At 40.9% G+C, this 26,669-nt stretch overlaps 4 protein-coding genes and 1 long non-coding RNA gene across 9 annotated transcripts; all 5 read right to left on the bottom strand.

Moving 5' to 3' along the window:
- Nucleotides 1-1,986: 1,986 nt before the first annotated feature.
- On the bottom strand, nt 1,987-5,274 carry LOC144704131 (uncharacterized). Of its 4 annotated transcripts, XM_078576391.1 has the most exons (7): nt 5,064-5,274; nt 4,005-4,073; nt 3,733-3,909; nt 3,056-3,154; nt 2,732-2,974; nt 2,266-2,633; nt 1,987-2,168 (listed from the first exon to the last, which is right to left on the bottom strand). In XM_078576391.1, the coding sequence occupies exons 2-6, from the start codon at nt 4,062-4,064 to the stop codon at nt 2,280-2,282; spliced, it is 933 nt and encodes a 310-aa protein (XP_078432517.1). In that variant the 5' UTR covers nt 4,065-4,073; nt 5,064-5,274; the 3' UTR covers nt 1,987-2,168; nt 2,266-2,279. The 4 variants fall into 4 exon arrangements, with proteins under 4 accessions (XP_078432517.1, XP_078432519.1, XP_078432518.1 ...); XM_078576393.1 differs by having other exon boundaries at nt 2,136-2,633; nt 4,005-4,100; nt 5,064-5,273; XM_078576392.1 differs by having other exon boundaries at nt 2,136-2,633; nt 4,005-4,086; nt 5,064-5,273.
- Nucleotides 5,275-5,725: 451 nt separating this feature from the next.
- On the bottom strand, nt 5,726-10,072 carry LOC144704132 (uncharacterized). Its single transcript, XM_078576394.1, has 6 exons — nt 8,908-10,072; nt 7,742-7,804; nt 7,470-7,646; nt 6,982-7,080; nt 6,677-6,919; nt 5,726-6,216 (listed from the first exon to the last, which is right to left on the bottom strand). Exons 2-6 carry the CDS (start codon nt 7,793-7,795, stop codon nt 5,869-5,871), a joined length of 921 nt encoding a protein of 306 aa, XP_078432520.1. The 5' UTR covers nt 7,796-7,804; nt 8,908-10,072; the 3' UTR covers nt 5,726-5,868.
- A 3,922-nt stretch (nt 10,073-13,994) lies between these two features.
- Nucleotides 13,995-17,093, bottom strand: LOC144704457 (uncharacterized). Its single transcript, XM_078576885.1, has 5 exons — nt 17,073-17,093; nt 16,920-17,031; nt 14,695-14,765; nt 14,370-14,615; nt 13,995-14,278 (listed from the first exon to the last, which is right to left on the bottom strand). The coding sequence occupies exons 1-5, from the start codon at nt 17,091-17,093 to the stop codon at nt 14,231-14,233; spliced, it is 498 nt and encodes a 165-aa protein (XP_078433011.1). The 3' UTR covers nt 13,995-14,230.
- A 245-nt stretch (nt 17,094-17,338) lies between these two features.
- LOC144704849 (uncharacterized) lies at nt 17,339-22,777 on the bottom strand. 2 transcript variants are annotated; one of them, XM_078577406.1, is made up of 6 exons: nt 20,619-22,777; nt 19,417-19,495; nt 19,169-19,345; nt 18,683-18,781; nt 18,378-18,620; nt 17,339-17,890 (listed from the first exon to the last, which is right to left on the bottom strand). In XM_078577406.1, exons 2-6 carry the CDS (start codon nt 19,471-19,473, stop codon nt 17,540-17,542), a joined length of 927 nt encoding a protein of 308 aa, XP_078433532.1. In that variant the 5' UTR covers nt 19,474-19,495; nt 20,619-22,777; the 3' UTR covers nt 17,339-17,539. The 2 variants fall into 2 exon arrangements, with proteins under 2 accessions (XP_078433532.1, XP_078433534.1); XM_078577408.1 differs by having other exon boundaries at nt 19,417-19,486.
- An 833-nt stretch (nt 22,778-23,610) lies between these two features.
- Nucleotides 23,611-25,634, bottom strand: LOC144704656 (uncharacterized). Its single transcript, XR_013581883.1, has 3 exons — nt 25,486-25,634; nt 24,331-24,404; nt 23,611-23,750 (listed from the first exon to the last, which is right to left on the bottom strand). It is a non-coding gene; the product is annotated as an uncharacterized LOC144704656 (long non-coding RNA).
- Between the last annotated feature and the right edge of the window lie 1,035 nt (nt 25,635-26,669).

Genomic DNA, 26,669 nt, shown 5'->3' with positions numbered 1-26,669 from the left:
TATACCCATTCACCTGTATTTTCATCCCTATTATTGACAGATGGATAATGAGTAGATCAACTATTGACAATTCCGATATTTTCCATATCGATTTTCAAGTTACTAACGGGTATCGGAAGACACCTAGAGGTCACAATGATGCAATTATATTGGAAAGGTCCTGAGGTGCGTTAAGATATCGGATCATCTAAGATCTCTTGGGAGGTGGTTTACTAACTGGTGGAACAAGGGGGGCTTGGGGTGCTACACATGTGGGCCATGAATATGACATCGTTGACAAAATGGGAAGGCAAAATAATGGGGTTTAAGGAGGATATGGTCATAAAAGTCTTCCGAGACAGTTGTGGTACATGAATTGTTAGGAGTGGTGCACAGCCCCACTTAGATGGGGACCTCTTTTTTTACCTGGGCATGAGACATACTTTTGTCCCCATATCTCAGAGTTGTTTGAAGCCAGATTGGGATAAGGAGCATTACTTCGCTAAGGCAAAAAACAGGGGTACATTGTGTCCTAAGGTACAATGCAGGCAGCGTTCGCAAAAGAAAAACTATTGAGCATGCATATGAATTTAAGATTGTTAGGACTACACATGGAACTCAATTTTGGAGAGTGCTCTTTCATATTAGAGGTTAGAAAAACTATTGAGCATGCAGTAATATTTGTTACACTTTTGGCCTTAGATTAGGATTTGGGAGAAGATCTGGATCTGCTAGGGTGTGGAGGCTCGTTCTTTTTGTTTCAAGATGCAGTTAAAAAGATTTGAGTGGGCCTGCTGGAAGAGGAGTAAGATTTTATGGAAGCAAAAGGTTACTTTAAGTCAAGTATTTTTGGATTGTTCTTGCTAAGGCGAGTTCTGACACATGTTCTCTATTGCATCGACATTGCGCCTCATGTGTATATAAGGTGAGGAACATGGTTCTCACCTTTTCTTTGAGTGTCCATTCACCTTGGGCATTTACCCTGGCAATCTGGAGCATGTTGAAGTTCAAGGGAGGTGCATGCATGGAACATATGGAATGGGGGAGGCTCCTCACAATGTTATAGGAGTATGAATAAACAACAATGAGGTTGCGTTTTAGGGAACTGTTGTATCAAATGACAACATCCAACATGGTATGGAGAGATTTATTTCATACTAGGTTCAAAGGGAGTGAAGGATAGAAAGAGGACCATTTTGATCTGACATGTATTTCATGTTCATATATATTATAAAATTAGACATTAGAAAAATAATGTTCCTTGAAGTCTTCACTTATACCAAGGATGGGATCCCGCCTTCATGAAATTGTTATTTCATCCGAGTTAAAAATGTTTAGAATCCCAATATTATGGACTCAAGGCATAATCATCCATCCACAAGTTGTCTTCAGTAACACAGGTCTAAGGATCTCTTATAAAAGCATGACATGAATTAAACTGGTTAATAAGTAAAAACCACTCACGCATTTGCATAAATAAATTTACTTAATTCTTACCCTGAAGAGCGCACACTAGGGATTCATTTGAGCATGTGTAGCTATTCTTCCTCTCATTCTGTTGTAACAATTTATAGATTTGATTAAAATTGGTCCATGATTAACTAATGTATATATATATGTGTGTCAGATACAGTTCATTAATTGAGTTATTCAATGAATAGCTATTAAAATTAAAATGAAAACTAGTAAGATGCAAATGGACTCAATCTGTAGACTATTAAGATGTTGTGTCCCACTCAAAGTGTAAGAACTTATATGAAAATTTGTGTTAAAATTAAAATGACTTAATGAGACATAAATATATGAGTTTCTCCTTAAATTGGTCTCCCTTCTCATTAAGCATTCAAACGGTGAGAAGATACTTACCGATAGACATGGTTGTTCGGTTCTGTTCGTTTTAAATGAACAAAAAATTCGCACAAAATAACTGCACAGGGCCTTGTTCTTTGTTCTGTTCTTTTAAAAAAAACGAACAAACTTCGCACATTCGCACATTTGCACAAAACAAGAACAAAATTCACACAGTGAATATAAAAACCGCACACGGGTCTATATGATGTTCTGTTCGAATTTATTTTTGTTCTGCTCGGAAAACTGAACAGAACGAACAATTCGCACAAAAAGAACAGAACGACCATGTCTACTTACCGACCATAGAGAAGAACCATCTTTTGCATATGACACTTAATCTGTGAAAGCAATTAGACAGTGAAACCTTGAAAGCATATTACAACTGCACAGATATAGAATATACTAAGATATTGGATAAAGAGGCTTGTGGCTTACACATGAATACGACTTCACCGATGTCCATTCATTTCAGCAATTTCTTCCTCAGACTCGATCTCCGAGACGACAACTCCATTCCTCTTAGACTTCTCTGCCTCCTTTTCATTATCAGTTAATCTTGGCGCCGAGAGAACATACCCATTGACTTGTTTTCTGTTCCAGAACAAGGAAACTTTGATGTCGTCTTCTCGCATCCTGGCGGCGTATTCGTTGAAATCGAAGGTAAGACGAGAGACGTAGTCGTCAAAGGAGTTGAGACTATCGACGCCCAATATATCTTGGACAATCCTAGTGGTGGAAGGGTCGTCTGAGTAGACTAAGTTCACCTTGTCCCGGGTCTTTGGGTCTAGTAATGGCCTGACCAGCTACAATCAAAGGAATTAATAACCTTAAGAATCTGAAATTAATTTAGAGAGAGGAAGATTTATCTAAAACAGATGGATGAATGACAGAATAATCACACCTTCCAGAAGTGATCAAAGACTTTGGGGGGATTGTACAGAATACCAACACCGAGCCTCTCTGGGTAATGCTCTTGCAGCACGTGCGCAGTCTCCTTCGTGGCTTTAAAGGAGATATTAGACAGTTTGTACCGATCATGATCAATCCACCAAACCATTTGTGACTGGCCCGGTTCCAGATTCATAATTGCGTTTTCCATGCAATAAACCAGGTATCTAATTTGCCCCTTGACTGATTTTGTATTCTATAAACGATATCACATTCGCACTATCAGCAATGGCACAATGAAAGATACTGAATTAAAATAGTTTATATAGAGACTAACCTCGTACCCGGGTCGCATGACAAGAATACTTCTTCCATACCTGTCCTTTAATTTTGTTCCGAAAAGCTTCCCTGTTCTTGCTTCCTCAGCGACTTCTTCCTGCATCATCCAAGGGGGATCAACAAATGGGGTCGTGCCGCGATCTGATTAAAACGGTCCATTCAAGAACTCAAGAACTAGTCCCCATCCAGAGAGCCGAGAGCAGCTGAGGCTGGGACAGCAGATCTTCTAATCGCACAAGGCTTATTCCTACTCTTGCTCAATTATTTTTCTTTCTTTTTCTCTGGTTGCAATTCGAATCAAGACTAGATCATTTTCTAGATTTTTGGTTTAGAATATCTGTTTGATTCTTTGTCGTCTCAAGTACAGATTGATGCCCTCTTGTTGAGACCCAAATATGATAGAAAGATAATTAAAGTTTGGGAGAAAATCCTTGAAACCAATTAGTTGGCTTCAAAGGTTAGACTCTAAACCAGGGAGTGTGGTGGCCTGCAGCTCTGCTTTAGCCAACCCAGAACATTTGTTGAAAACAAATATCAGGGCCAGCATGATGCAATAAGATTTGTTTTGTTCATTTCGTGACCAACTGATGAACTAATTTTGAGCTAAAGAACTATTCTCTGGATATGGGTATTTTTCGAATCAGCATTCGTGAAATTTGAAAAAAAAAAAGTTACCCAGCGGATTTCCTCAGGCTTGTAATGGAGTCTCCAAGCTAAGGTTTCTCTAAGCATTTTGAGTGCCTTGTGGACATTCCAATTCCGCGCTACCAAATATCGTGCAATACAATCATCGGAGCAATAAATTGATGATTTCTCCGGCAGTGGTCCCAAAAGCTTTCTGATCTCGATAATCTGGGGTAAAATGGAAAGAGACGGAAAAGAGAATGAAGGCATCAAGTTGAAGTCAATAAATTCATCTAATGATTCATATAATGTCTTGGACTCGCCTTGGCTTGCTGTTCTTCAGTCAATGAGCAACCATTGGAATGGCGATCACTCGGACTCATCTTCAATTGCTGATAAGTTGCGCTAAAAATAATAAGCTAAGATGTCTAAATAAGAAGATCAAGCTTTTTCTCGTGACATTAGTAGTGAAATCGACAAAATAAATGTTAAAACTTCATGCCAATAATTTTAAGCGGAATATTGGTACATTTTATCTTTAAGTCTCCAATGACGGTTAAAGAACTCTGAAATCTAGATAGATAATATCCATCTCCTTTAAATGTTAAATGGTCTAGAGCATGTCGTTAAGTAGCAAACCGGCCTCTAAGTTAAAAGACGGTTGTGGTGTAGTAGAATTTGCATTGCTAGGTTTGAATCCGTCTAAATTTTTTTGGAATGACCAGTATGAAATATTTTACAAATTTTACTTCAGTATTCAGTTAGCCCTTTTTCAACTCGTTTATTTAGTATGATCATGTCTGATATCTAGTTATCATAGACTGAAAGTAGAGAGAAGGTCCAAGGGAGAAGAGATGTTTACTCCACTTAAGAGTAACATAAAAGGATTACACCTACACAGATAACCAACAATTACCCATGAACTCGTACCAAAATTGATCCATCACCCTTTTCAGTCTGTGCTAGAAGCAACTTGTTTTCGCTGATCCATAAGAGGATCGTTAAAAGACTGTCATCGAGCCACCATAAAAACCCCCTTAATTCTTTACCAAATCCAAAAAAGGGCAATAGGCAGCATGCAAAAAGTAATAAATCCTATCTGCCCAAAATGGGTTTGAATAGGACCGACCAGCTATATTGAATTGCCACGATAATTCCCATGGACGACAATCGTCACTTTTTCATTTCGACAACCTTAAATCATGATTAAAATCCCCAAACACAAGAATTATCAAAAGAACGAAACCTACAAGATCTAATTGAACTCGAGAATCAAAGTATATCGGGAATTGCTTGCAGAGTCTTCGTTAAAATCGCCGGATAGAGCGGATAACCAAGAACGGAAGAAAGAGAAAAAGATATATATGTGTTTAAATACGCACCTTCTGCGTCGATGGCGGATCGCTCGGCACCAGAGTCAGCCCTTCGAACTGGATCGACCTCCACGCTGATCGCTGGAGTGATTTTGAGATGCTTGAAGCTTTTATTTCGGAACTATATTACTTTACTTTACGATCACATGATCGTGAACCCGCAATTGATCGGACGGCAATCATCAGACCGCCCTGCCCGATTCTGTTGACCCAATTGTTGTTTTCTTAGTCGACGAACTTAAATTATCAAGGCAATATCCGATTCTTTGGCGTTTAGTAAGTTATTTGAACAGTGGCCAAGAGAAAATTCTACATCAGATGTTTTTCACTGTTTTGTAATTAAATTCATCAAATTGCGAGATCACGTAAGCAATTAATGCAAGTCGCTACGAGTTTCTATTAACTTAGCGGCTAGACTTCACGTGCGGTTCCTGCCACACAATTAATATAAACTTAATTGTTGACCAAGAATAACTACGAAGGAAAATGGTTAAAATAGAATTGACATCCGATAATCGCAATAAGTTGATGATTAAATTCGTCAGATTGCAGGAATATTTTAATAAGTGGCCACAAGCTCCACGCATGGATTCCTGCCACACAATGAATGTGATACCTAATCGTTGACCAAGAATAACTAAGGAAAATGGTTTAAAAAAATGTACAACAGATGAGTGAAATTATTTTCGGATTAAATGATCAAATTTCAAGAGTGCTTACACATAAAATACAGCAATACTTATAGTACACACGTAAATCGTTAAAGCGGTCGCTGGTGTTTTTACTTCACGTTTGGGTACCTTCGTAGACGACTTCACCTGTGTCCATTAATTCCAACAATTTCTTCTTCAGGCTTGATCTCAGAGCCAACTCCATTTCTCCTGGACGAGTCTTCTAAATCCTCATCAAAGTCAGAGAAACTTGGAAGAACAGACCCGTTGACTTGTTTTGTTTTCCAAAACAAGGAAACTTTGGTATCGTCCTCTCGCATCCTTGCGGAGTATTCATCAAAATCGAAGCGGAGACGAGCGGCGTATTCATCAAAGGAGTCAAAACTGTCGATACCCACCAAGTCTTGAACGATCTTTGTGGTGGAAGGGTCGTCTGAATAGACGAACTTCACCTTCTCCCGGGTCTTTACGTCTAATACGTGCCTGGCCACCTGGAATCGCAGAAAGATACTGATTAAATTAATCAGAAAATAATCTGGCATCAGATCATGATGATCCTAGGTTTTAATTATGCAGAGGGGGATCTATGTTGAAGAGATAGATGAATGGTTGCTACAGAGAACCGTCCATCTAGTAAGGAGAGAGGGAAAAGAATTAGACTCTGAGAGAGATAAATCAATGAAGATGGCTATTAAATCCATAGAATCCGAAGGGAGAAAGGAAAACGGTCATGGAAAATGGTTGTAAAAGCCTAAGGATGAGCAAGAATAAGAGAGACAAATGGATCGAGAAAGATTGTTCTTATAACCATTAGGAAATTGGAGATAAAAAGTGGAGAAGGGATAATCAATACATTGTTGTGGAAGCCAATAAACAACTTCAGAGGCTTGGGAATAACCATTTATACGTTTATAACATATTTAGAGCGAGAGGAAGAGAGAGTAATCACACCTTCCAAAAAGGCTCGAAGTATTTGGGGGGATTGAACAGAATGGCAACGCCGAGCCTCTCTGGGTAATGTTCTTGCAGCACGTATGCAGTCTCCTTGGTCGCCTTAAAGGAGATATTAGACACCTTGTATCGATCATAATCAATCCACCAAACCATCGGAGACTGGCCCGGCTCACAATTCATAATTGCGTTCTCCATGCAATAAACCAGATACTTAATTTGCCCCTCGACTGATTTTGTATTCTGCAAACCATATCAATAATCAAGGGAAAAATAAATAATAAAAGAGAACAAGTGCTACGAACCTGGTACCCCGGCCTCAAGACGAGAATACTCCTTCCGTGCCTATCTTTTAAGCTCGTTCTGTAGATCTTCCCTGTTTCCCCCTCTTCAGCAATATCTTCCTACACCAGGCAATAGGGGATCAGTGGGTATTAGTGGAAAAGATTGAAGAAACATAAATCACCATTCACTAGTTAGAACCTTCAGACGACAGAAGTAATTTAAGTATTTTTTAACCTTACTCTGGGAAATAATACATTTAGTATAAAAATAACACAACTGGTTAGTTGGTGACAAGTGTTTCACTGGTGGATAAGACTGGAAAAGATTGAGAAAGGATCAATTGCTAGATACTGATTAAAACCAAGTATGATAGAAGAATAATAACACAATCCAGTAAGAACAAGAAATAGACAATCAAATTGATGGCGGCAAGCAGTAAAGGAGGTATTCGGAAAAAACTGTAATTTCAAAACTGAATTTGTGGAATTCGGCGATGAATTTCTTTTACCCAGCGGATTTCCTCGGGCTTGTAATGGAGTCTCCAAGCTAAGGTTTCTCTAAGCATTTTGAGTGCCTTCTTGACATTCCAATTCCGGGCTACTAAGTATCGCGCAATACACTCATCAGAGCAATAGATTGACGATTTATCTGGCAACGGTCCCAACAGCTTTCGGATTTCATCAATCTGTTGTAAAAAGGAGTGAGAGGGAAAAGATAACGAAGGAATTAATTTGAAGGCATTATTTTCATCTGATGATCGAAGTAGTGTCTTGGATTCACCTTGGCTTGATGTTCTTCAGTCACAGGGCCTCCATTAGAATGAGTGTGATCCATGCCTAATTCCTGTCAAAATGTGCTTAAAATTATGTAAAATAGTTGAACTTTAAATAAGTTTCGGTAAATAAGTAGAGAAGTCGTCAAAGTAATGTGTCAGTCCACGTCAAAAGTCGGCGCGTTAAACTTTCTCGAATTTCCAATGAGGGTAGGAACTAGGAAGGCTTGCTGTTCTTCAGTCACTAGGCCCAATGAGTTTTTTCAAAGATCCAATATCCAGTTAGGAAGTTAAACAGTTTCTCACACAAGAATATCAGCCATTCCGAACTCTCTTAGGAATATAGTTCCACTAATTCCGCTGAATTTTTGAAATGGCTTAAAGTTATATAAATTTTTATATTCCTAAATATAAATAGCAGTTTATTGAATTACCACATCGCATTTTAATCCACCAGTAAAAGAACCGTTTTGTTCAATTCGTTTGGTCGCTACACTCATATTATGGAAGTAATTAATTGATCCCGCGTCCTGTTGGTCTCTTAGGTTTTGAAGTTACTTGTTCCTGGACAGATATATAAGATTCGTGGATCTAAGTTACCCATGAGAGCATTCCTAAGTTAATACTTTAGCGACTACAGTAAACTGATAACATTCCACTTGTTCTTGGAAAAACGTAATTTAATCTCGTTAATTTGTTCCAAATCAAGAAACGGCGATTAGGTTTTCAAGTTACTTCTGCCGCCGAAAAGGGATTTAAGATTCATGGATAAAAACTACTCCTGAGCGGATTCCACATTGAATGCATTAGGATGAAATAACAAATAACATTTCATTTAATTGTGAACAGAACAATGTCTCGTTAATTTGTTCTAAATCACAAAAACGGCGATTGCGCAGCGTCTACGAAACTGCAACGCAAATGTAGTCCAACTATGGGTCTGAATTCGATTCTCCGGCAGAATTAAATTGGTCAAGTAAATCGACGAAAATCTGGCCTTATCTTCTAATGTATGAAAGTTTACGACAAAATAAGTCGCTGCGCGAAGCTAAATAAATCTAATTGGACTCCAAAGGCAAAGTACGGTAAGAGTTTGCATTAGAAGCGCCTGATCAAACGGAAAACCAAGAAAAGTAAACAGATAGAAAGAACATGCTTTGAGGATCAACCGCACCTCGCTGCACTAATAGCGGATCGCTCGATCAAGGATCAACCGTTCGTACCGGGTAGGCCTCCGCGCTGTACGCCAGTGTGCTGGAGAGGCATCGAGCTTTTTCTTCAAATCTATGTCAGACCCACCGCTCGATCTTGTATCAAAAGTCGATCGGACGACTGTGGATGCACCAGAATGCGTTGACCTCGTGGGACTCGTCGTGGCGACTCTTATTAGGTGAGATTAAATGTTCTTCAGGTATTATTGGTATTTTAAATCATACAACAATATTCTATTCGAAATCGTCAATCGTGTAGACGCCTGTTTCATCTGCGCGACAGCATAATTTACAATGAAAATTGTACATATTAGTAAAATCTTAAAACTCATAACCAACTTGATGGATGTGGTTAGGACGTTAAAATTTCTGTCGAGGAATCGAGCTCTAGATAATAGAGTAACTACGATTGATAAGACCTTCGTGAAAAACACTGGACAAAATCAAATAACAGTGCTAATGAGCGGGATCTTTTAACGAATGATTGGGATGGATCCGATTGAGGCCGAAATCGATCTGTTGGATCAGACGTCGGAAAAAATTTCAGTCACATTGGTTCTGAAACACGGACCGATAATTGTAATCATCACGTCTCAACAGATGATCGGGATAGCAGGACCAGATATTAAAACGAATAAATTAGCCAAAAAAGGTAAAAAACTTGAGATGATAAACATAAGATTTAAACAAAAGTGGTCAAGTAGAGTTGAAGTTCGCGAGTAAACAGAAGAAATCACAAGTAATGAACTCGGACATCAAGCGAAATCTAGAATGACAGAGAAGAACCTCGGCAGATTTAAATTAGCAGAATCGGACATTTGGAAGTACCGTGTCCTTCACATAGATTCAGAAACACGGACCAAGAAAACTATCGTCGTCTTGATGAAGATCCATGGCTACAATCCGCTAGAATCACCTACTGCAGATCAAATCACCATCGATCAAAGTGAAATCCAAAAAATGAACTCCAGAAATCAGTCGAGAAGATTGACAGCAGCGTCAATCTCGAGAACGAAAACAGAAAACGATTCTAAGAGATAAACAGCAACAACGACAATCAAACTGAGTTTCTCCACAAATCACGAGAGTAACAACTCTTCACCGCCACATATACGGCGAAATCTTGTCATTCAGAGGCTTGCGCTATGGCAACTGAATAACATTTCAAAAACGAGCCGTCGGCCTGTATTTATAGAGGATGGGTTGTAGTGCATTAGGGCGTCCTTGTGCTAATTCTCCCAACAGAACTTTGAACTGGGGTGCTTTTCATAAACTAATAAACTTTATTGAGATGAATATGAATGATGACATTTTCATAGATTATTGGATATTGTAATGTTTTAAAACCTTGAGTTATTCTTCTTAGTTGCAGTGGTGATGGTACATTTTTTTGTGCAATTGAAGGGAGTGCAGAAGAGAAGTGGTACATCATTTACATAGCTCAAACCATAATTCTAAGAACTCCAGCCACATCATCCCAAAAACATTCCTCAAGGAGATTTAATCTAAATGCTCTTCTTTCCTTGCCTTTTCAGGGGTACTTTCAGTGATTATGTCCCAGTTTTGGATAATATTATTGAAATTATGAAACTGGCCCATCAAGATTACTGACAATATATGATCAAATGAAGCTAAGATCCAACTATAAATGCTCAGCTGCTTCATAGGAAATGTTCCGATTCATTGTACTTCATTAATGTTTGTATGTTTCAAAATTAAGATTTGAAGTGTAATTTTTTTATGTTGTTCTACGATATAAATCCAATTTCAGGATCATAAATTTCATTTTATATCACAAGTACATCTATTTGCCAGAATCGTTGAGGTACTCTTTTTTTTTTTGGGTTAATATCACGTGACAGTCCAAACTACGTCGAAAGTCTGAGATCTAACATTAGCTTTTTTTTTGGTACGGTATATCCCAAACTCACTAAGTCGTCTGCGATATATCCTGGTGATGACGTGGAGTCCATCATGGCTGCCAGGTGGATCGTCGACCAGTTTTTGACCTGGCGGAACCCACTTGGCACCCACGCTGGACTCCACGTCATCACCGGGATATGTCGACCTGCCAAGGGTTTTCTTGTAAGAGAGAGAGGGGCATTCTAGAGAGAGAGAGAGAGAGAGGCGGGCTAGAGAGAGAGTACAGGCTAGAGAGAGGCGCCCACCTTGCCGCCCTCCGCCTCAGCTCCTCCCTCCACGCCTTCTCGATCTGCCGTTCGACCCCTCCCGACCTCTTCCTCACCAACTCCCTGATCGACCTCTACGCCAAGTGCGGCGCGATCGACAAGGCCCGGGCTCTGTTCGACCGCTGTCCGACCCGCGAAGCCGCCACATGGACGGCTCTGATCTTTGGCTGCGCCGTCAACGGCCACGCCGGCGAGGTGCTGGCGCTGTTCGGGGAGATGACGTGGCCGAATCCGGTCACCTTCCTGGCGGCGCTGATGGCCTGCAGCCACGCCGGGCGCATGGACGAGGCGCTGCGGCTGCTGCAGAGGATGCGGTCGGAGCATCGCCTCGACCCGGGCGCAGCGCACTACAGCTGTGTGGTCGACGCGCTCTGCCGCGCCGGTGACGCACCGGCGGCAGCAGAGGTGGCTGCCGGCTCGGCGCCGTCTGCCGTCCTGTGGAGGATGCTGATGAGGGGGGAGGTTGGCGGCGCTCGGGCGGCGCGGCAGCAGTTATGGGATGTCGGGGCGGAGGGCGGCGGAGATGACGTGGCGATGGGGAATGTGAACGCCTTCGCTAACGCATTGCTCGGATCAATCTTCCTCTTCGTTGTAGATTTGCGATGAGGACGACGATCTTCGCAGCATGATTGCTCAGATCGATCGTCCACTTTTTTGTAAATTTGCGATGAGGACGATGATCTTTGCTGACGCATTGCTCGGATCAATCTTCCACTTCAGTGTTAATTTGCGATGAGCATGACGATCTTCGCTGCTGCATTTCTGAGATCACTTTTCTTCTTCGGTGTTAATTTGCGATGAGCACGACGATCTTCGCGGCCGCATTTCTCAGATCACTCTTCCAATTCGGAGTAGATTTGCGATGAGGACAACGATGATTTCTTGGATCACTCTTCCGCTTTGGAGTAGATTTGCGATGAAGACGACGATCCGCGCAGCCGCATTGCTCAGGTCTCTTCATTTTCGTTGTATATTCGTGATGAGGACGACGATCTTCGCTGCAGCATTGCTCAGGTCTCTTCGGCTTCATCGTAGATTTCTGAGGAGAACGACGATCTCTGCCTCAGAATAACTCAGATATCTTCTGCTCCGTTGTAGATTGGCGAGAAGAACGTCACTCTTCGCCACCTGAGCTAAGATCTCTTCCACTTCGTTACAGAAATACGAGAAGAACGACGATATTCGCAGCCAGCTTTCTCAAATTTCTTCCTCTTCCTTCTAGATTTACGAGAAGAACGGCGATATTTGGAGACGAGATTTCTCCGATCGCTTCGACTTCGTTGCAGATTTACAAGGAGAACGACGATTTTCGGAGACGAGATTTCTACGATCTCTTCGACTTCGTTGCAGATTTACGAGGAGAACGACGATCTTCGCAGATGAGACTTCCATGTTCTTTCAAGGAATTTCTTTCTGGTACTTCTTCCACGAACTTATACCAAGACGCCGATCTCTGGAACGTCTTCTCGTGTTGCATTCTGGCAAGAATGCATTCTTAGAATGAGAAACGTACCCCGGGAGACGTTCTTTCTCGGACTGCATTCTTGCTCTCTTTCTCTCTCCCCCCCCCCCACTCTCTGTTCATAAATTTCCCGCACTCTCTCGCGCGATACGATTTGGTCGGGTCTCTCTAGAGTGCCTCTCTCTCCCTTTCTCACTCTAAAAAATGCCTCTCTCTCTAGAATACCTCTCTTTCTCTCTCTAGAACCTCTCTCTCATTCTCTCTCTCTCTCTAGCCCACCTCTCTCTCTCTCTCTCTAGAATGCCCCTCTCTCTCTTACTGGAAAACCCTTGGCAGGTCGACATATCCCGGTGATGACGTGGAGTCAAGCGTGGGTGCCAAGTGGGTTCCGCCAGGTCAAAAACTGGTCGACGATCCACCTGGCAGCCATGATGGACTCCATGTCATCACCCGGATATATCGCAGACGACTTAGTGAGTTTGGGATATACCGTACCAAAAAAAAAGCTATGGTTAGATCGCAGACTTTCGACGTGGTTTGGACTGTCACGTGATATTAACCCTTTTTTTTTACTGGTAACTCTGTGAAAACTCTCAACTAAGAGTATTTTTTATGTTCTAGTCCACTATGATGTGATGTCGGAGTATTCAAACTAATCTTTATTTATGCATCATAACCAAATTATTTCATGAATGAAGTATTTCAAAGGAATAGAAATAGGACATAAATTTCGGAGAAAACTCAAAAACTAGTAGTATTACTGACCATTGACAATATCACATTAATATATATCTATATCATGATGGAGCTAAATCATGTGTGAGAGAATTATTCACGGTGGGTATGAAGTATTGAGAAATAAAGATGATATGAACTAAACGGGGAGTTGGGGCGTAAACACCCTAAACTGCTCTTTATGTTTTAAGATCATTTTGGTCTCCTTTGATAGTATTCACCTTTTCCATCATATCTGGGCTTTATTTGTCTAAAAATAAAGTCACAAAGAAAGGTTATAATGGCATAACATTGAAGAATGAGTAGGAATACACATACACCTGAATAGCTCAAATTTGCTGATAGGGAACGCCACGAATGGGACGTGATGCTCCAGACGTGACAGAATGGATGACAAAACGTGACGGATGGTGACGTGACGAAACTTTCATCATGTCACCGTCCCATCACATGTCCCAGCATATGCAAAAAAAAACCATCACGTTCCCGTCAGCGTCCCTCCATAGGGCGTCCCGTCACATGCCCGTCACCGTGACGGCGTCACTGTCACCAGTGACGTGAATAAAACCTTAATGAGGGGGCATCTCCAATTATTTATAGGTGGTGTCAGTTTGGGCGAGAAAAAAACAGGGACTTCTCTACAAAATGCCAGGAAATCAAAATGTCCATGTCATGTGGCAAAATCTCAGCCGTCAGAAAGATTAAAAATAATGATTTTTATATGTATTTTCTATCTATTTGAACTTTTCAAAAATTCCATCACGGCCATCATCCGTGGCGGGCCACGCCTCATGGACACCCCATCATCATCACGTTCCCGTCACGACCACTTCGGCATCCGTCACCGTCACGGACCCTAAAACCGTCACCGTCACCCTCGCGTCATCCGTCACGTTTCCCTCACAATGACACGTGACGTGACGAATGACGCATGCCGATCCCTATTTGCTGGTAAACAAGGGCTTCGTTAATCATGATGAAGATTAAGCATTAAGAGTATTTATAGCGAGAGAAGGATCGAAAGACAGAATAATCACACCTTCCAGAAGTGCTCAAAGACTTTGGGGGGATTGTACAGAATACCGATACCGAGCCTCTCTGGGTAATGTTCTTGCAGCACATGCGCAGTCTCCATGGTGGCTTTATAGGAGATATCAGACAGCTTGAATCGATCATGATCAATCCAACAGAATAATCTGTGACTGGCCGGGCTGCAGAGATTCATAATTGCATTTTCCATGCAATAAACCAGGTATCTAATTTGCCCCTTGACTGATTTTGTATTCTATAAACCATACCACATTCACACTATCGGCAATGGCACAATGAAAGATACTGAATTATAATAGTTTATAGAGACTAACCTCCTTCCGTACCTGTCCTTTAATTTTGTTCTTAAAAGCTTCCCTGTTTTTGCTTCCTCTGCGATTTCTTCCTGCATCAGCCAAGGGGGATCAACAAACGGAGGAGGAAAATATAGGAAAAAAACTGAGAAAAATGATCCTGCTAGGTTCTTTACCAGAACCTATCAGAGGAGAAAGATTCAGCAAAACAGGTTGGCAGCAGCACATGAACATAAATGGGGCCGTGCCGTGATCCGATAAATGCTAGTCTGGCAGGAGTTCTTGGTTCATTCAAGAACTCAAGAACTATTCCCCATCCAGAGAGCCGAGAGCAGCTGAGGCTGGGACAGCAGATCTCCTAATCGCACAAGGCTTATTCCTACTCTTGCTCAATTCTTCTTCTTTCTTTTTCTCTGGTTGCAATTTGAATCAAGACTAGATCATCTTCTGGATTTTTGGTTTGGAGTACCTGTTTGATTCTTTGTCGTCTCAAGTACAGATCAAGGCAGGACACTATCAAATCCCGAGCCTCCTGTTGAGACCCAAATATGATAGAAGGATAATCGAAGTTTGGGAAAAAAATCTTGAAACCAATTAGTTGGCTACAAAGCTTAGACCCAAAACCAGGGAGTGTGGTGGCTCGCAGCTCTGCTTAGCCAACCCAGAACATTTGTTGAAAACAAATATCAGGGCCAGCATGATGCAATAAGATTTGCTTTGTTCATTTCTTGACCAACTGTTGAGAACACAGCCAGAATGGTAAAGGTTTTCCCAGATGAATCTGTTGAAATAATTTTGTACAAAGAACTACTCTACGGATAGGGGTATTTTTTGAATCATGATTTGTGAAATTTGGAAAATATTTTTTTTACCCAGTGGATTTCCTCGGGCTTGTAATGGAGTCTCCAAGCTAAGGTTTCTCTAACATTTTGATCGCTTTGTTGACATTCCAATTCCGGGCCACCAAATATCGTGCAATACAATCATCGGGGAAATAATTGATGATTTCTCCTGCAGTGGTCCCAAAAGCTTTCTGATCTCGATAATCAGTGGTAAAATGGAAAGAGACGGAAAAGAGAAAGAAGGCATCAAGATGAAGTCATTATATTCATTTAATGATACATATAATGTCTTGGACTCACCTTGGCTTGCTGTTCTCAGTCAATGAGCAACCATTAGAATGGTGATCTCTCGGATTCATGTTCAATCCCTGATAAGTTGCGCTAACAATAATACAAAATTCAAAAAAAATAGGCCAAGATGTCTACATAAAATCAGGCTTTTTCTCGCGACATTAGTAGTGAAATCGACAAAATAAAAATTAAAACTTCATGCCAACAATTTTAAGAGTAATATTGGTACATTTTATCTTTCACTCTCGAACGACGGTTAAAGAACTTTGAAATCTAGATAGATAATATCCATCTCCTTTGCGTGTTAAATGGTCTAGAGCATGTTGTTTAGTAGCAAACCAGCCTCTAAGTTATCCCGAACTATGGTTGAAACATAATTGCGTCTTGGAAAAGGCGGTTGTGGTGTAGTAAAATTTGCATTGCTAGGTTTGAATCCGTCTAAATTTTTTTGGAATGACCAGTATGAAATATTTTACAAATTTTACTTCAGTATTCAGTTAGCCCTTTTTCAACTCGTTTATTAAGTATGATCATGTCTGATATCTAGTTATCATAGACTCCTCTGAATCACCCTGTAGATGAGACTAAGTCACTCCACTTAAGAGTAACATAAAAGGATTACACCTACACAGATAACCAACAATTACCCATGAACTCGTACCAAAATTGATCCATCACCCTTTTCAGTCTGTGCTAGAAGCAACTTGTTTTCGCTGATCCATAAGAGGATCGTTAAAAGACTGTCATCGAGCCACCATAAAAACCCCCTTAATTCTTTACCAAATCCAAAAAAGGGCAATAGGCAGCATGCAAAAAGTAATAAATCCTATCTGCCCAAAATGGGTTTGAATAGGACCGACCAGCTATATTGAATTGCCACGATAATTCCCATGGACGACAATCGTCACTTTTTCATTTCGACAACCTTAAATCATGATTAAAATCCCCAAACACAAGAATTATCAAAAGAACGAAACCTACAAGATCTAATTGAACTCGAGAATCAAAGTATATCGGGAATTGCTTGCAGAGTCTTCGTTAAAATCGCCGGATAGAGCGGATAACCAAGAACGGAAGAAAGAGAAAAAGATATATATGTGTTTAAATACGCACCTTCTGCGTCGATGGCGGATCGCTCGGCACCAGAGTCAGCCCTTCGAACTGGATCGACCTCCACGCTGATCGCTGGAGTGATTTTGAGATGCTTGAAGCTTTTATTTCGGAACTATATTACTTTACTTTACGATCACATGATCGTGAACCCACAATTGATCGGACGGCTGTCATCAGACCGCCTTGCCCGATTCTGTTGACCTTGCTGGAGACACCCAATTGCTGTTTTCTTAGTCGACGAACTTAAATTATCAAGGGAATATCCGACTCTTTGGCGTTTAATAAACTATATGAACACATTGAACGTCACAAATCACAATGAAACCAGAAAGTAAAGTGCTCGTTAAAACCCAGGAATATTTTAATTAAGTGGCTACAAGCGTTTTTGCTTATCGGGAGATTCACGATTGGATTGCTGACACACAATTAATATGACACCTTATCGTTGACCAAGAATAACTAAGAAGGAAATTTGGATAAAAAAATCTACAACAGATAAATATGATCAAATTGGAAGGGTGCATACACATAAAATACAGCAATACTTGAAGTACACAAGTAAATTCTTAAAGCGGTCGCTAATGTTTTTAATTCACGTTTGGGTACCTTCCTAGACGGTTTCACCCGTGTCCATTAATTTCAACAATTTCTCCTTCAGACTTGATCTCCGAGCCAACCACTCCATTTCTCCTGGAGGATTCCTCTGAATCCTCATCAAAGTCAGAGAAACTTGGAAGAACAGACCCGTTGACTTGTTTTGTTTTCCAAAACAAGGAAACTTTGATATCGTCCTCTCGCATCCTTGCGGAGTATTCATCAAAATCGAAGCGGAGACGAGCGGCGTATTCATCAAAGGAGTCAAAACTGTCGATACCCACCAAGTCTTGAACGATCTCTGTGGTGGTAGGGTCGTCTGAATAGACGAATTTCACCTTCTCCCGGGTCTTTACGTCTAGTAAGGGCCTGGCCAACTGCAATTGCAGAAAGAAACTGCCTTCGCAATCAGAAATTAATCAGCAATCAGATCGTGATGATCCTAGATTTTACTGATCCAGAGGGGGGTTTATGCTAGAGAGATAGATGAATGGTTGCTACAGATAAAAGCCCATCAAATATTATAATGGCTCAAGGAATAAGGAGAGAGGGAAATGAATTAGACTGAGAGAGAGAGATGAATCAATGAAGATGGTTAGTAAATTCATAGAAATCAGAGGAAGAGAGAAAGGGAACGATCATGGAATGTGGTTATTAAAGCCTTAGGAATCAGAGCAAGAAGAAGAGAGAAAAAGGGTTCAAGAAAGATTGTTCTTGAAGCCACAAGGAAATTGGAGATGAAAAGTGGAAAACGGATAATCAGCGCCTTGTTGTGGAAGCCCATTAACAACTTCAAAGGCTTGGGAATAACTATTTATACGTTTATAATATATATAGAGCGAGAGGAAGAGAGAGTAATCACACCTTCCAAAAAGGCTCGAAGTATTTGGGGGGATTGAACAGAATGGCAACGCCGAGCCTCTCTGGGTAATGTTCTTGCAGCACGTATGCAGTCTCCTTGGTCGCCTTAAAGGAGATATTAGACACCTTGTATCGATCATAATCAATCCACCAAACCATCTGAGACTGGCCCGGCTCACAATTCATAATTGCGTTCTCCATGCAATAAACCAGGTACCTAATTTGCCCTTTGACTGATTTTGTATTCTGCAAACTATATCAATGAGACGAAGGAAAAAGAATAAGTTTAAAGTACAAATGCGACGAACCTGGTACCCCGGCCTCATGACGAGAATACTCCTTCCGTACCTATCTTTTAAGCTCGTTCTGTAGATCTTCCCTGTTTCCCCCTCTTCGGCAACATCTTCCTACACCAAGCAATATGGGATCAGTGGGTAACTAGTGGAAAAGATTGAAGAAATTAAATCACCAATCACTGGTTAGAACCTAAAGATGACAGAAGTAATTTAAGTAATTTTTAACCTTACTATGGGATATAATACATTTAGCATAAGAATAACACAACTGGTTAGTTGGTGACAAGTGTTTCACTGGTGGATAAGACTGGAAAGTATTGGAAAAAGATAAATGACTAGATACTGATTGAAAGACAAGTATGATGGAAGAATAATTACACAATCCAGTAAGAACAAGAAATACACAATTCTTCGGGCGGCAAGTATCAAAGGAAATATTCGGAGAAAAAGGTATTTTCAAAACTTAATTTGTGGAATTTGAAATAGATTTTTTTTTACCCAGCGGATATCCTCGGGCTTGTAATGGAGTCTCCAAGCTAAGGTTTCTCTAAGCATTTTGAGTGCCTTCTTGACATTCCAATTCCGGGCTACTAAGTATCGCGCAATACACTCATCAGAGCAATAGATTGACGATTTCTCTGGCAACGGTCCCAACAGCTTTCGGATTTCATCAATCTGTTGTAAAAAGGAGTGAGAGGGAAAAGATAATGGTCTTCACTTGAACAGAAATAGAGCTTTGGAATTACCTTCGTTTGCTGGTCTTCAGGCACTTGGCAACCATTCGAATGAGTATGATCCATCATGCTTAAGTGCTGACTAGTTGCGCTTAAATAATGCAAAATTTAAAAAACAAAAAAAACACATTTCTAATATTGGTGAATTTTAAAATAAATTTCGGTAAATTAGTAGGAAAGTCTTCAAAATAAGAAGTGGCAGTCCACGTCAAAAGTCAGGGGATTTTAGGTTCTAGAAAATTCAAAGAGGATGGGAAGGAATAACCTCCGGTCCATAGACACTGTTAGAGGTTTCCAAAATCTAATTAGGGCGTTTTTACGTTTATTGTTAACAAGAGTAGCGGCCATTCCGAACTCTCGTAGGAATCCAGTTCCACAAATTCTGCTGATTTCGGGCAAGACTTTAGTTCAAAAAAATTATTTCCCTGGCCATAAATCTATCACAGTTTATTGAATAATCACTGATCTCCAAAAGCATCACTTTGTTTCAATTCGCTCGGTCGCTACAATCACATTCTGGAAGTAATTTGTTAATCCCTGATACAGTTGGTCTCCTAGGTTAAGAAGTTACTTGTTCCACTGAAAAGGAATATAAGATTCGTGGATCTAAAATTACCCTAGAGCACATTCCTAAATTAATTCTTCAGCGACTATAATTAAGTTAATTACATTTCATTTATTCTTGGAAGAACATTATGCAATCTCGATAATTCGTTCCAAATCTAAAAACGGTCTCTTACGTTTGGAAGTTACTTGTTCCAGTGAAAAGGGATATAAGACTAATGGTCCTAAAATTACCCACGAACGCAATCCTAAATTAATCTGTCGGGGACTATAACTAAGTTAATTCCATCCCATTCATTCTTGGAAGAACATAATGCAATCTCGTTAATTCGTGCCTAATCAAATAACCGGCGATCATGCAGCACGTTAGAAACTGGCAACTAAAATGTTACCAAATTATGGGTATGAATTCGATCTTACGGCTGAATTAAATTCGTCCGATAAATCCAATGAAAAATGGCTTTATCTTCTCAAGCACGGAAGATCACGACAAAATTAATCGCTGCGCAAAGCTAAATAAAGCTAATTAGATTCCAAAAGCAAGGAGAAGTCAGATGACTCAGAGTCTGCATTAGAAGCGCCTAATTGAACGGAAAACCAAGAAGAGTCCAGTGAAAGAAGGAATCACGCTGAGTATTTAATGGCCACACCTCGCTGCGCCAATGCGGATCGCTCGATCATGGATTTCTTTCAGTCCTTCGAAGCTGATGGGTCTCCGCGCTGAACGGCGGAGAGCTAGAGATTCAAGAACCTTTTATTTCGAAACTCCATCGGACCAACCGCTCGATCGTAAATCCATAATCGATCGGACGGCTGTGGCTGCTCCCGATAGCGTTGACCTCGTGAGACTCGCCGTGGCTGATTGTTATTTAATGAGATTTAACGTTCTTCAGGCGTTTATTGTATTATACATTATGCAACAGTACTCTATTCGAAATCTTCAATTGCGTTGGTGATTGGTTTAACTTCTCGGTAGCGAAATTTCCCATGTAAATCGAAAATATTTGTATAATAATTCGCTACAAAGTTAGATAGATGTGGTCAGGGCGGTTAAAAGTTCTATGTCGAGGAAATCCGTTGAAATGAAACTTCAGAGATCAGAAAATAATTAAACTATGATTGAAAAGAGGCATTCGAGAAAAGTTCTTGACAATTCTAGCCAAAGTGATGATGAGCGGGATCGTGAAATCATTGACGGGAAAGAAATATGAAATTGAGGTGAGGATCGATCTGTTGGATCAGACGTCGGTATTAATTTTCAGTCACATTGGTTCTGAAACACGGACCGATTAATTTAATCATCACATCTCAACAGATGATCGGGACCGCAACATCAACAAAATAAAACAAATAACTTTTCGAACAAAAAGATAATACAGTACTTGTCTCGATAAACAAAAGAAATGACAACATATGCTGTCGGGAAGAGATGAGGATTGTGAGTAAAGAGAATAAATTAACATTTAGGAACTCGGACAGCTCGCGTAATCTCGAAGTACAAAAGAACATCGGCAGAATTGCATTCGTAGAGTCAGATATTTGGAAGTACCGTGTCATTCACATAGATTCAGAAACACGGACCAAGAATACTAGCATCATCCTGATGAAGATCACTAGAAACAATCCGCTTTAAACACCCATTGAAGATCAAAGCAACTTCAAAGAAGATGGAACCGGAAAAACTGGACTCCAGAAGTCAGTTGATCAGAAAAACAGCGCCGGCAATCCTTGAAAATCAAAAACAGCGAATGATTATGAGAGGTAAACCGCAGCAACGACAATCAAACAGAGTTTATTCGCAGAGAAACGACCCTTCATCGACACACGAGCGGTGAGATCTAGCCTTTCTTGTGGATTGCGCAGTGGCGGCTCATGACTAGTCTAAAATCGGGCCGTCGGCCTGTATTTATAGAGAAAGAGTTGTAGTGCATTAGGGCGTCCTTCTAGTCTATCCGATACCGGTAGGCCCGGAGGACGGATGACGATTTCGTCATCCATCACTTCTGGTTCGGCATCCGTTTTCGTTCGCATCAATTGTAGGATGACTGAACGGTTCTATATCAGTCATTCGTCATTAGTCATCCGTCATCTGTGACGAATGACGGAGGACGAAAATTACGGACGAATGACGGAAACGACGGATGACAGTATCAGTTGACGAAAATGTTTGTCAGAATTTTCTTTCCTTCGCCGGAGCCGGAGGTTCACTCCACAACTTCAAATTGCTTCTTCAAATCTCTTCTTCTTCTTCAAATTGCTTCTTCTAACCTCTTCTTCTTCTTCAAATTTCTTCTTCAAACCTCTCCTTCTTCTTCGTTATCTTCTTCAAATCTCGTTTATTTCTTCAAATTTCTTCTTCAAATCTCGCTTATTTCGTCAAATTTCTTCTTCAAATCTCGTCAATTTCTTCTTCTTATGCGGATTGTTTCCTGGGATTGCAGTCGTGTGCACAGCAGGCATCGACCTGTGGCAAGATCTGGAGAGGAAGGCTTCTTTGGGGAAGGCAATTGAGGGTTCTTTACAGATGCCGGCGACTGATCCCAGCGCTGGCAAAACAATAACGCCCTAATCTCTTCTATACAGCACGCCTTTGTCTTCTTCTCTATTCTCCTTCTTCAAGACTCCAAGATGCATCACAAAATCTGCAATCTGATTCAGGGGGGAGAGGGATAGATGCGATGATCGGAGAGAGGAGGTGAGATGCTTCGGGAGGGAGAGAAGGGACAAACGGAGAGAGGGAGAGGGGCGAGATACGGAGAGGGGGAGAGGGGCTCCGGAAGAAGAGGGAAGATAAAACTTAGAGCCGCGACAGACGCCGAAGGGGTTTGGAGAAGAGGGGAGAGACTGAAGAGCTCCGAAGGGGGAGAGCGCTGAGTATACATCCGGGACGCGGACGAGACGAAGGTTTCGTCCGGGGACGAAGTTTTCGTCCGTCTGTCGTCCCTAGACGAAACCTGGGACGAACTTTCGTCCGGAGAACCCCGGACGAGACAACTTTTCGTCTCATTGGACGAAAACTTCGTCCGTCCGGGATGTCTGGACGGTGGACGATTGAATTGGACGAATTTTTTTTTGTTTTTTTCACTGCGAAAATGCCATTTAGATTAAACATGAATGTAGTCTGCTTATTCTTTTTTTTTTCTTGAAGAGATAGTCTGATTATTAATAAATTGTGTTCATCATTAATTGATGTTAATCATAATTTTTTTTCTCTGCGAGAATGCCATTGAGATTGAACACGAATATAGGCTGATTTTTAATAAATTGTGCTCATCAGCCCCTTTTTAGTATTAATTTATGTTAATAGTAATTTGCATTCCTCTATTTACTATTTCATTTACATAAAGGTGGCATTGAACTTCAACTCCACGAAAATATTTAGATAAATAAGAAATCAAAACTCATGTTGTTTTAATTTACCTAAATCCGATAATACAGAAATCTCTTAGATTTCTGTCATGAGTAGTGTAATATTGATAATTATATACGATATTACAATCTCACTCAAGGTTTTCAGTGATTTATCATTCATTTGCGTTTCGCACTGGAGAACGAAGCTAAGGAAATTTCATAATAATTTTAAAATTCAGAACAATTGCCCAACTTTCAAAGTGCTCGCCACATTAAAAGAGATTAAATGTTGAAAGAACAAGGTCCAGAAACAGTGTGGGTGAAAGAGAAAATAATATCATTTTTGAGGAACTGGGACGGAAGGATGAGGCGGACGTCGTGCCCCCATCCATCGCCCTTGCGCAAAACTAGTCGACGTTGAGTTAAAAAACCTGCAGGTAATAGAAATAAAAGATAGAGAGTTAGAGAGGGAGATAAGTAGAGAGATGCGTAGATAGAAAGAGATATAGGGAGACGGAGAGATACATTTCAGAGAGATGTAGATGTAGAATTGATGAGAGATAGAGATAAAGAAAATAAAAGAGAGTAATTTAGAGAGAGAGATAAGTAGAGAGATACCTGGATAGAAAGAATTTCAGAGAGATGGAGAGATAAGTAGATAGAGAGCGAACCAGAGAGCGAAGAGAGAAAGAGATAAAGAATAAAAGAGAGAAATTTAGAGAGAGAGATAAGTGGAGAGATGTGTAGAGGAAAAAAATTTCAGACAGTCGAGGAGAGACGTAGATAGAAAGGAAAACCCAGATCGAGGAGAGAAAGAGAAAGAATAAAAGAGAGTAATTTAGAGAGGTAGATAAGTAGAGAGATGCGTAGATAAAAAAGTTTCAGACAGTCGGAGAGGTAAAGATAGAAAGGGAAGCCCAGATCGAGGAGAAAGGGAAGGGTATCCACACACAGAAATATGAGAAGGACAGATGAACCAATGTGCACACATAGAAGAAGTAGAAACAGTACCGGACACGTAGTAATCAAGCACCGCTTCTTAGAAGAAAGGACACGCCGCAGCCAACCCCTACGCCTGCACCGACCTGCAGATAATGATGATATACTCAGATGTTTATTGCAATTCATTTTGGATGGAGTTATATGTGGTCACGTATTTATTCAAAAAATTAGATTTCTAGCAAAGTACTCATTCAAACAGAATAATAATGAGAATTCAGAAGCCAAATATATTGAAATACTCTATGGAAATTGACTTCATCAATGAAACAAGATGTCTACAAATGCTTAGCCGACGTCTTCACATACTATCATGACAGTTTCCCCATTATATGATGAAATCATTGTCATCCTCATCACAACCATCCATCGGTTAATACTGAACAATCATTGCTAAAACTCATTCGTTCGAGCCCAAACATGGGTCGATCCGGGGATGGCGGTGATGACAACAAATTCATCCTCGTCCACCACAAGCTAAACCCCAAATCGTCGAAAAAGAACCAAGGAGAGTCAGTATCTCCGATAATGAATAATTTGATTCATTATCGGAATCGTAATCAAACTGATAGCGTTGACCGCCTGTGGACAATTTTGCTTCATTATCTGGCCTTTTCATCTGATTTCCAAGACACACATCATCGGCCCGCCATCAGCAACGATAAACCCATCCTCATTCTTCCAGGCACAAACATGGATGAGATTGAGAGAGATCGAGAGAGAAAATTAACAAATTAAAACGACAGTTTGAGGGAGATCGAGAGAGAACATTAAAAAATTAAAACGTGAGATTGAGAGAGACCGAGAGAGAAAATTAACAAATTAAAACGACAGTTTGAGAGAGATCGAGAGAGAAATTTAACAAATTAAAATGAGAGATTGAGAGAGATCGAGAGAGTTTGAGAGAGGTCGAGAGAGAACATTAACAAATTAAAACGTGAGATTGAGAGAGATCGAGAGAGAAAATTAACAAATTAAAATGACAGTTTGAGGGAGATCCAAAGAGAAAAGTACATAAATAGATAGATATATAAAACGAAAATCAGATAGGTAGATAGATAGCTAGATATATAGAAGGAAAGATCGACAGATAGATACATAGATAGGTCAAACTTTAGATAGAAAGAACTAAAGAAAAATCGGATAGAAATACCAATACATACGTACCTTGCCGGCACGATTCCGCGTCCCTGTCACGAGCTCGAAGGATCTTGAAGAAGACGTCGAACTCGCCGATTCGTGCTCCAGCAGGTTGGTTCCACCTCTCCAAGCCAAGAATGTGCTCGCCACTGGCAAGTCGCCAGACACCAATACGCAGACACGCAGTCCCGCCAATGCGATTTCTAAAAACCTAGGGCAGGCGCGATGATTTTTCATTTTTTCATTTTAATTTCATCCCAGGGCCTTGGGACGGATCGAAACATTGTCCCAGGGTATGCAGGACGGGACGATGCGGACGACATATCGTCCCATCCTTCTTCCCGGGGGACTCACCGGACGGTCACGTGGACGAAGCTTATCCCGTCCTCGTCCACCGTCCTCGTCCGGGACGATCCGGATGTATAGCGCTGAGCCGCCGAAGGGGGTGGGGAAGAGTGTTTCCCGTGAGACACGAGGGGGGGGGTGGTTTCTTTTCCGTCACCGAAGCGCCCGTTCCGTTCTGTTTACGTCAATAGACGAATGATAGAACAGAGGAATGACGGAAACCTGTTGATGACCAAACGGAAACGAATGACGAAAATGACGAAAATTTTCGTGAAAAACGGATATCGGACCGGAATTCCGTTTCGATACATTCCGTCCGTTTATTTCCGTCATCCGTTTCCGTCCTCCAGCCCTAGATACCAGAGTCGGATGACGGTATTGGGACTATAGTTCCGGATCGTCCCGGATATGGATGAAGGAGGGGACGAAATTAGTCGCGTCCTACATCTTAGGATTTTGAAAAATTCCGTCACGTACTCATCATGCGTCCCTTCTTCCTCGTTCCGTCACGTCAGCGTCATCATGACGCTGTCACCGCCACCGGTGACGGAAATAATAATATTTATTTTTACTATATTAATAAGCATATTCAAAATATAATATTATTTATTTTACTATGTTATTATTTATAATATTTATTTTACTATGTTAATCCGTCCGGTCGTCATCCGTGACGGACCTGTCGTCATGTCACGCGTCCGGGGTATCCCGTCACCGTCACGTCAACGTCACGTACATCCCGTCACGCGTCACAGTCACTGTCACGCCATATGCATTCCGTCACCGTCACGTCATCCGTCACGTGTCCATCATGGTGATGTGTGACGTGACGGATGACGTTTGACAATCCCTAGTCCATTGTTAGC

This window comes from Wolffia australiana, chromosome 6 (assembly GCF_029677425.1).
Source record: "Wolffia australiana isolate 7733 chromosome 6, ASM2967742v1".
Classification (NCBI taxonomy): Eukaryota; Viridiplantae; Streptophyta; class Magnoliopsida; order Alismatales; family Araceae; genus Wolffia; species Wolffia australiana.
The sequence above is the reverse complement of the archived record's forward strand: the minus strand, read 5'-3'. Positions and strand labels throughout refer to the sequence as shown.